General features: G+C 37.5%; 1 protein-coding gene across 5 annotated transcripts in view; it reads right to left on the bottom strand.

Moving 5' to 3' along the window:
* Positions 1-3,607: 3,607 nt before the first annotated feature.
* The window catches only part of LOC107721224 (kinesin light chain 1), a 49,124-nt gene continuing 43,066 nt past the window's right edge, over positions 3,608-9,665 (bottom strand). The window contains exons 15-17 of one of the 5 annotated variants that reach the window (XM_016529137.1): positions 9,308-9,438; positions 6,944-7,010; positions 3,608-5,469 (exon numbers count right to left, since the gene is read on the bottom strand). In XM_016529137.1, the coding sequence (XP_016384623.1) occupies positions 5,404-5,469; positions 6,944-7,010; positions 9,308-9,438 (264 nt within the window). In that variant the 3' untranslated portion in view covers positions 3,608-5,403. Of the gene's footprint in view, positions 5,470-6,216; positions 7,011-9,307; positions 9,439-9,665 lie in introns of those variants that run through there. The other 4 variants (XM_016529138.1, XM_016529139.1, XM_016529135.1 and 1 more) reach the window with 4 other exon arrangements.

The following is a 9,665-nucleotide window of genomic DNA, read 5'->3' as shown; positions in this document are numbered from 1 at the left end:
ATTTGTCAGTGCTTTATGTTGTCATAATTATTACATGCTTACAAGGTTGGAAGTTCAACAAATCAGTCAATATACTGTGATTGTAGTTGTTAAATAAAAATGTCATTCATATCAATTCATGCATCACCTAATTTCATCGTAACATATAGGCCTGGCCTACAGAAAAGAACATTTATGTTTAATCTATCTAATAGTGTGTTGGTCAGAGGCGGACAGTAACTAAGTACATTTACTTGAGTATTGTACTTAAGTACACTTTTTGAGTATCTGTACTTTACTTGAGTATTATTTTTTCTGGGAACTTATTACTTTAACTTCACTACATTTGAAAGACAAATATTGTACTTTTCACTCCACTACATTTCTATCAAGGTCCTCGGAGTAGAAAGTTGTTACTATGTGGCAGCTTTGAAAGTCAGTAGGTGATTTTTTTCTTCTCTAAAACGTGACTTTTAAGTAAAAGTACAGAAGTACTTGCTTTTAAAAGTACTTAAGTACCAAAAGTAAATTTTATTTTTTTATGTCAATGCAGTTTTATTGTCATATGTAATACTTGCAATACTTCTGAAGCAACTTAGAATACATTACACCTACTGAATACACTGACTAGCTTGTAGTATTCTTTGGAATAAAGAGCTTTTAGAACGTTAAAAACCTATGGGGAAAAAAATTAACACCCCTACCCACCCCCACAAAAGCAGGATGATAGTGATCTCACACAGCTCTGGACACATCTATGTGTAGCCATTCATCCACATTTGTCGTCGGATCGCCGTTGTTTTCACACTGCGTGACTATCTGGGGTAGCATTCAGTTGCTGTTGTGTTCACATTGCACGATGGATCGGCGACAGGCAGTGTTGTCAGATTGGGCGGGTTCCCACCCAATTGGGCGGTCTTGAATTTGATTGTGCGAGTACAAATTGGCTTGGGCGGGTGGACAAAATTTGGGCTGGTTTGGGTCAGTTTGGCGGTTTTCAAACATATAAATTGCATGGGCTTGTTTTGTTAAACAATTAGCCTAAGTATGTATACTGCATCCAATCAGTCATCATAACGTTACACACACACACACACACACACTGCAGAGGCGCTGGTGCTGATGTAAACGTCGACAGCCGCACTTATCACGAGTGTTCAACAGCAGACATACGTTATGATTCATGAGTGACAAGTTTTTAATGTGATAAAGTTACAGAGGCGGACAGTAACTAAGTACATTTACTTGAGTATTGAGTCAGCTGCGCACAATTTCAAGATCATTTGCGATTTATAAATGTCACATCTGGAAGAGAGGCGTGCGCACGTTTGTTTTCTCTGAATCGCACTTACGCACTTTTGAGAAATGATCTTAGAACAAATTTAGGAAGGTTTATACGCAACATTTTATAAATGAGGCCCAACATCTCTTAAAGAAAGTTCACCCAAAAAATACATTTTGCTGAAAATGTACTCATCCTCAGAGCATCCAAGATATAGACGAGCTTGTTTGTTCATCGGATCAGTTTGAGAAATGTATCATTACATCACTTACTCAGCAATGGATGCTCTGCAGTGAATGGGTGCCGTCAGAATGAGAGTCCAAACAGCTGATAAAAACATCACAATAACCCACAAGTAAACCACACAACTCCAGTCCATCAATTGTCTTGTGAAGTAAAAACCTGATTGTTTGTAAGAAACATTCATCAAGGCATTTTAACTTTAAACCTTAGTTTAAATATCAGTCCATAATCCATAATAACGCTTCCTCCAGTGAAAAAGTCCATGCCCAGTTGTCCTTTTATATCAAAATCCAATGACACATTTGTTTAGAACTGTTTTGGCTTGTAAATGGTGCTGGATCTGTGCATATTTCTTTCCTGATTCAGGAGACAACTTTTTAACTGGAAAAGCCATATTATGGACAGAGGACTTGTATTTTAGCCAGTAAGTGTCATAATGATTGGTTTGTTTCTTTCACACATGCAGCTGTTCACTTCTCAAGGCATTAATCGATGTACTGCAGTCTTGTGGATTACTTGTGATGTATTTATCAGCTGTTTGGACTCTCATTCTGACGGCACCCATTCACTGCAGAGGATCCATTGGTCAGTAAGTGATGTAATGTTAAATTTCTCCAAATCTGTTCTGATGAAGAAACTCATCCACATCTTGGACAGCCAGCCTGAGAGTAACTAACTTTAATTTTGGGGTGAACTATCCCTTAAAGTCGTTTCTCTTCCAACTATCTGTAGCTGTTTGCCATGTGCTAGAAATGATTTTCTCCTCCCCATTGTGTTCCAGGTAAGATTGTAAAGATAAATCAATACATTTCATCACACACCCCATAAAAAAGCACAGAGCACAGAACATAAAATACTTAGAATGACCAGGAAAAAGTTATAATACAATTCGACTCGCCAACAGGGGGAACCAGAACCCAGAAAATCTTACAGGAGTAGAGTACTTCTGTTGTCTTTATTCAAGTATGTACACTTTACCATAAGATATTCGGAGCAACACACATCACCACAAACATGGCAGCAAATGAAGTGTAGCCAGCACAGCGGCAGCCTGAGAAAATGGAATATACACAAGTCCAGTGTGAAGTTCTGAATACACACAAATATACACACGTATAACAACAGGACACAAAACATTATGAACACAAATGGTAGAAGACAGAGACAGACAGTAGAAATGCAACATCAACAATCACAAAAAGAAATGTCAGGGTTATATCACACAGGTCACAACAGTCCCTGCTGTTACATACTACATACAGTTTTTTTGTCCTTAATTTTTATGCTATATTGTCTCTTGGTAATATTAATTGTAACTTTCGAGTGTATATTTAGCAATTTAGGGTTACAAAATGTAAAGAAAATAAACAAAAACAATGCAATTGCATATGGATTGAGCATTAAAGGCAGGGTATGTGATTTTTCAAAAACACTTTAGAAAACTAAATCGGGCCGAATAGCAAAGCAAACTTGTAGCCAATCAGCAATAAGGGGCGTGTCTACTCGTGATGTGGAGGAGAGCGCGTTGAGTGCATGGGACGGACATTAGCCGAGCCGAGCGACAGAGAGATAGAGATGGTGGATAAAAAACAAAAGAGGAAAACGTCTGCGGAAGGATAAGGCAAGAAGTAGGACCCGTGTAAATATCGGATCAGCTTTCCAGCGCTGGAGAGAACTCAAGGAGCGGAGGCCTGCGATCGGACGTCGAGGTTGCTTTGTTTCTTCTCAATAGGTGAGTAACACTGTGTCTACAACAGCTAAAGTCTGCCTACACTGGACGCGATCAAACGACCGTTGAAAACCATTTGAAATTTGTGTCAGCACGTCATAAATAAAACCCGGCAGCAGTTTCCTTGCCGCGCCGCTCACGTCCGTAGACATGGTGTAACATTGGTTTTGCTTTGTTTCACAGAACTAATCATTGCCTGGGTTGCGTACGTATATGTGGGGCGGAGCTATCAAAATAGGGGCAAGACCCTTTTGGGGTAGGGGCGTGTTTGTTTTGGTGATTTCAAATATCAACATTGGCTACCAGAAATCGCTTACTCTGCCTTTAAAGACCTCTGGGAGTGAGTGCCACATCAGTAACCCCGTTTTAAAAAAAAAAACGCAATGACGGCTAAATACAACAAACTGATCAACAGTCAAAAACGCAAAACATAAACCATCTGAAAATCAAATTTGAACATGTGAAAGGCACATATGTGCCACAAGTGTGTAACAAAGCTCAAATTAGTGACATAAAACTACTGAATACTCGATGTACAAAAATGTAAATGATATATTTATTCGTTTAGAGTACAAAGATAACCGAAACACAAGCCAAGCAGATATTCCAGCTTTTGTCAGTAAAACATTGCATGCGAGATCAAAACCAGCCAACACACAGCAGCTACCCTATTGCACATTGTCACAATGCAGAGCATTAATATGCGTTTTATACAGAAAAAACACTTGTACACACAAGATGAACTAATTACTGCATGAGACAGTAATATATTACATAGAAAGAGTTACATGGATAAAGAGAACAAAGAAAGTAGAAACAAAGTCAAGTAGGCCAGTTGAGCAGTGCACTATATTAGCATAAATCCATGACATGATACACTGATATATATAGTGGGCTTTTATTTGACCACAGTATTAAAAATTAATATTTACTTCGTAAAACCGTGACCGACATTTGACCTTACAGAGCTCAAACTGTTCTGCTGTCACACTCAAAATCAGTAACTTCCACAGTCATTAGTAAGAACCTGCCTGAGGCCCTCACAAGGCACACCGCTTTCAAACAGGTACTGTAGTTAAACATCTGGGAACAGAAATCATATTCCAGTGCATTTTTATCTGGAGTAGCAGTACTTATAACTCATGTTAGATAACAGCGTTGCTTTACCTCACAAATAACAGAAAGACTTCCTGTTGTTATTGTTCATGAAAACTTGTAATATTCAGTTTACAGATCAACCAAAAGCATCTATAAACCAAATGTAACCGATTAAAACTGAAGTAATCACCTCAATTTAGTTCTGTAACATGCAAAGGGTTGATAGTGTAACATTATCCTTTGAGATCGTTCAAAGTGCAGTTACTTTGCATAATGAATCCGTTCTTTCAGTCCTGAGATTTAATCCACATAGATCTCAACGACAGTAACCACTTTAAATTATTTTCTTTTTTACTATTTTCCTATTTCTTTCATTATAAACCAGATCCCTTTCCACTTCTCAACAGCAATAAGAAAATGTGCATCACTGAACCATCACTCATGTAAACGTAGACCTTCATAAACACGGTGCAGTTCTCTCTTTATCGAGGGAATAAGTTTGATTGAATCCATACTTTAGCATCATGGTCCTCTAGTGTAACTCAAAGTATAAACAACATTAAAGTCATCAATAGCAGAATATTAAGTCACAAAGAGGGAAAGTGGTACAAAAAAAACCCCTCCAAACAATTTTGTGTCTATAAACACACAAATATGCACACCTCTGTCATTATAATCCTTCATTAATAAAAACAGTCCTATAGTTGCTGGTTTCAAAAAAGCGTCAAAGTACATCTCAAAATAAAACAAAAGAAAAATAAACCACATGAAAGCAGCAAAAATGCCATTAAGAGCGTCTAGTCTCAACCGGAGTATGAATAGCATTATCGATTTTCTGGTTTTTGACATTTTCATCATAATCTCAAATTTGTTGTGCACTTTGGTTCTGGTTGAGTTTTTACATCAGTTGTCATTTCTACAGCTAACTTACCAGAAATTAAATACATATACAGAGACACGAGAGCAAAAGTAACCTCTGGAGAAGGTAGTCCTGTCAAAAACACAGTTCACTTCAGCCTGATGATGAGACCTCTTAGTACCTCTCTTCATCGGGACGTCCAACAGCAGACCTTCAATGCGCCAGGTCAGTGTGACTGGAACTCAGGTCTCGCGACTTCCTTAGACGATTATTTCGTTCCTGATGGAAATGAAAAGAAAGAGACAATACATGGACCCGGATAAATCCTGAAGTAAGTTCAGGGTAATGTCACTCTCAAAATCCATCATACCTTCTTGTAAACTGAATCACTACAAGAAAATTGTATAGGCTACTGTAGCTTTGTTTTGCAGTCTATTTGACATTTTATACCATTTAATACCATTATCAATGAACACGTTGAAAATTGCATTAGCGGACATTTTGCCAGGACACAGAGTTGTGGGAATCAGAGCAAAAAAGACCAAGAATCAATACTATACAGTAGGGAAGTAGCCATATTTGGGTGAAGGGTGTGACCTGAAAGAAGCCCGCAAAGAGAAACAAGAACAGGCCAAGCAGTACTTACAGAGCCAATGAAATTCGAAGAGTTTTTTTTTTATTTATTTTTTTTTTACAGTATTTCTTTTTCAAACAGGAAATTGGGGTGGGACATAAAGGGCTTCCTATACTATATAATATGTGAAAACTAGCATGCAACATGAGATTCTGAAGTGCACGTCTAATTGACACTTAACTATACCATAATAAAGCCACACGACAAATGACAGTGAAGTGATGCAACTAATGCGTAAGTCACATGACAATGACTACATACAGAATGTAGAACGTCCAGATTTAATTCGTACTATACACATTCAATATATATATATATATATATATATATTTTTTTTTTTTATCAGTCATAAAGTTCATTTCACTTCATTTCAGACCTTAGGTTTAGTTTACGACACAGCTGCGAACCATGATTTGCTACTTGCTAATGCTAGCTGGCAACATGTTTTAGGGGGAAGAGCTCTAGAAAGCATTTTATTGGACAAAAAAAGAAAGACTGTACGTTTTAACTGCTAAAATGTTATAAAACTTTTAGGAGTATGTTAGCATTTAGATAGCTGCAGGGCTAACAGACGTGGACTCACAAAAATATATTAAAAATGACCTTTTCATTACATAGTATCCTTAAAAGAAAGATTTAGACCAAAGAACTGAACAAACAATTGGAAAAAGATCATCTGAAATACTATTGTTGAGTGTCCTACACACTTCTCTTTAGACATTATAAATGCACTAAACAATGCATCAACTTTAGGATTGTTTCCTAACAAAATGCTTATTTTGTAACCCAAGACCATCAGTGGTTACGAAGGATTTTAGCAAACTAAATGTGTTAGTCTGTGACTTCTGTGAGATCTCACACATTCATTTCATTAATGTGTGTTAATATGGTAAATGATAGAGCTGTGGATGTGTTGATAATAGATGCCCCCAAAAACAAAGAGTATGAGACTGAAAGACTGTAAAGTGACAGATGGGCCAGAAAAACAAAACAAAGAGAGCAGGAGGTACTGTGTGAGACCGAAATGAACAAATATATTCAATATGGAGACAAGAGCAGATTGAGTGAGAAACTGAAGAGAAAGCTGTCAGCAGAGAGCAGTGAAGGAAGTTGTCTTACTTTGAGTTCAGCCACAGGTTTATCCGGCTCGTTGAGAACTCCAAGAGAGCTGGCCCTCTTCATGCTGCTTCCGAGAGAGCCACATGCAAGCACGTCAGTTAGGTCAAAGGCCAGGGGTGAGGGGTCACGGTGGGGTTTGTGGGATGGGAATGTGTGGGTTAAAACATGTTAATGCAACTTTCACTCAATGATGTTACCTTACAATATGAAATGAGATAAAAAAAGCACAGTGGAAACACATGCAATGACATACTGTGTTATATTAGTCATTCGCCATTTAGTTTGACAAATCTCCCATTACTCACAAATAAATATTTTTATAGAGAACAAAAAAATATGTTTAAATGTCCAGTGCTAACATTATGGCTGAGATATTACAATTCAATCCTCTGTTTATCCTCTGATTTGTCACTTATTATTATGTCAAATGTGTCTATTTACTCACCCCCATGTTGTTTCAAGCACGTTCTATGTTTCTATTTTTCACAAACAAATTAATAAATTGCATGTAAATGTATTACACCAAGTTTGACATTGTTGATGTCAAAATGCCATTGGTTTTCGGATATATATAACCAAGCATGACATGCTAGTTTGAATATGAAGGATGCAAAATTATTTTAAAATAGTCTTATATACATATATATATATATAGTTGTTGATTGGGCCACTTTTAGTTTTTTTTTATGCTGTTTTCTTGTCCTTTCTGGAGATCGACAGGTAATAAAATCATTCCTGTTTGAAAAGACATGAGGGTCATTATATGATAGCAGAACGTTCATTTCTTGGTAAACTATTCCTTTAGGACTGAAAAAAATGGTTTTTAATAACACTGCACAAAATTATATACTAAACAGACACGAAACAGGATCTGCGATGGACTGTTTTCACATTTTCAAGATTCTCAGATGCAGAATTTGTCATAATTGGCTACATTTCTATACGTACAGTGAACTGGAGACTAAAATAAAAATTTTTTTTTTTGCCTTTCTCTTTGCTCAAATAGCGAAATAAATAAACGAAATAAAATCCATGATAGGAAAAAAAATATTGAGATATCATGGTGGTCAGAAGGTAATATTACCCAAAGTATAGTGTTACAAATGTACATTCCTTTAAAAAATGAAAATATAAAAAATTCTACATTTACTATATTAACAACAGTGGGAACGTGTCACAGCCTGCAAAAAGGGTCACTTGTAAAGGGAATTTCAAACAATAAAAAGAAGACCTTTGCCAGGGTGTTGGTAGACAAAAGGTATAAGATGAGAAGAGAGGTTAAAAAAATTTGGGTAACACAGCAAATGAGACCACAAGACAGAAAATGGAGGAAACAGGCATGCAGCAGACAGCACATTTGCATGGAAATGTTTATTCAAAATGAAACAAATGTACAACACAGCACAGAGAAATAAAAGTCCTCAAATAAAAAAAACAGATCCAAGCAGACATGAAAAGGCATCGAGAAAAGTCACCAAGCAAAAAGGCATAAAATAATCATAACACTGGCCAGAAAATAAAGTTAAAATGCAAGGAATAAATAAAAACATAAATTGCATTTTACAGGGTAAGGAGAGAAAGTTAGTCACATCTGGCAAATCAGATGCTACAGGAACCCCAGTAACAGACACAGGTGCGTTGACCTCAACACACTGCATCACAATGTCACCTGTCACGTTAGATGTCAATTCAGGGTTACGCAGGTTTGTACATGTGCAAAAAATAGCCCAGTTAATAAAGCAAGCAAATCCCTTCACCCACTTAAAACTGGGTGAGAGAGAACTTCGCATATACCGGCCGAGGACTTTCCTTCAATATAATGTCATCACAATGTGCAAAATCCCATCTCCATGTAGTAAACCTCCCCACACATTAAAGAGATAATTCTATAAATCCCTTTTAAAAACTTTGAGATGGGAAAAATAATTTTTTTTGGTGTCATCCAGTGTTAAAAGAATAATTCAGATTCGGACATTCACCTTAATTCGCTTCAGCCTTTCCATATTTACAGTCCCAATGACCCTTTAGAAAGCCTAATGACATAATTCCAGACAGATATCTGGTGATACAGATCATTCTGTCCCTCTAGGATCCTAAAGCTCTTTGAGATCTACTTCAGAGTTTAGTTAAAACTCTAATCAAAAAATCTGAACACTGTCTTCCCAAAAGTCTGACTGAGCATTTCCCTTCCCCAGTTTTTAAACCACAAGTCAGTCTGCTATTCCAGTGTATGTTGTGTTGGAGGTTTAATGGTCAGTGTCACGCACGCCTGCCAGCCATTGTTTAGTCCGTAGTGGGAAGGTTTTGGGATATTGGAAAGGGGAGGTTTGGTCTGAGAATAGGGAGGGAAGTGGTGATAGTTACCCCGGGTTTTTGGGTTCGTTTTCTCGTAAGCTGCCTCCTTTGAGCTTGCGGACCAGTTTCTCACTGCTGCGCCGGATAGAGGCCCGCAGTTTACTAAAGGAACCACTGCGCTTCAGCGAGCCCGAGCCGTCCTGCGAACAGAAAAGCTACAGCGTCAAACCACATATGCTCATTTACACACTGCACATTAGTGAAAGATATGGAGTTATTTTAATGACAAATGTCGAGAGCGCATTATTGTAGCGCGAAAGCACATTAATATAATGCGCGAGTGCGAATCTCTCCGCTCTCGCACAAAACCGCACTTAAAACGTGTCTCTCCTCTCACTCAAACTGTGTCCTGTGCACTCTCAAATCT

Source organism: Sinocyclocheilus rhinocerous, unplaced genomic scaffold (genome assembly GCF_001515625.1).
Source record: "Sinocyclocheilus rhinocerous isolate Xijiao unplaced genomic scaffold, SAMN03320098_v1.1 scaffold214, whole genome shotgun sequence".
Classification (NCBI taxonomy): Eukaryota; Metazoa; Chordata; class Actinopteri; order Cypriniformes; family Cyprinidae; genus Sinocyclocheilus; species Sinocyclocheilus rhinocerous.
Note: the sequence above shows the minus strand (reverse complement) of the source record. Positions and strands in the feature narration are given on the sequence as shown.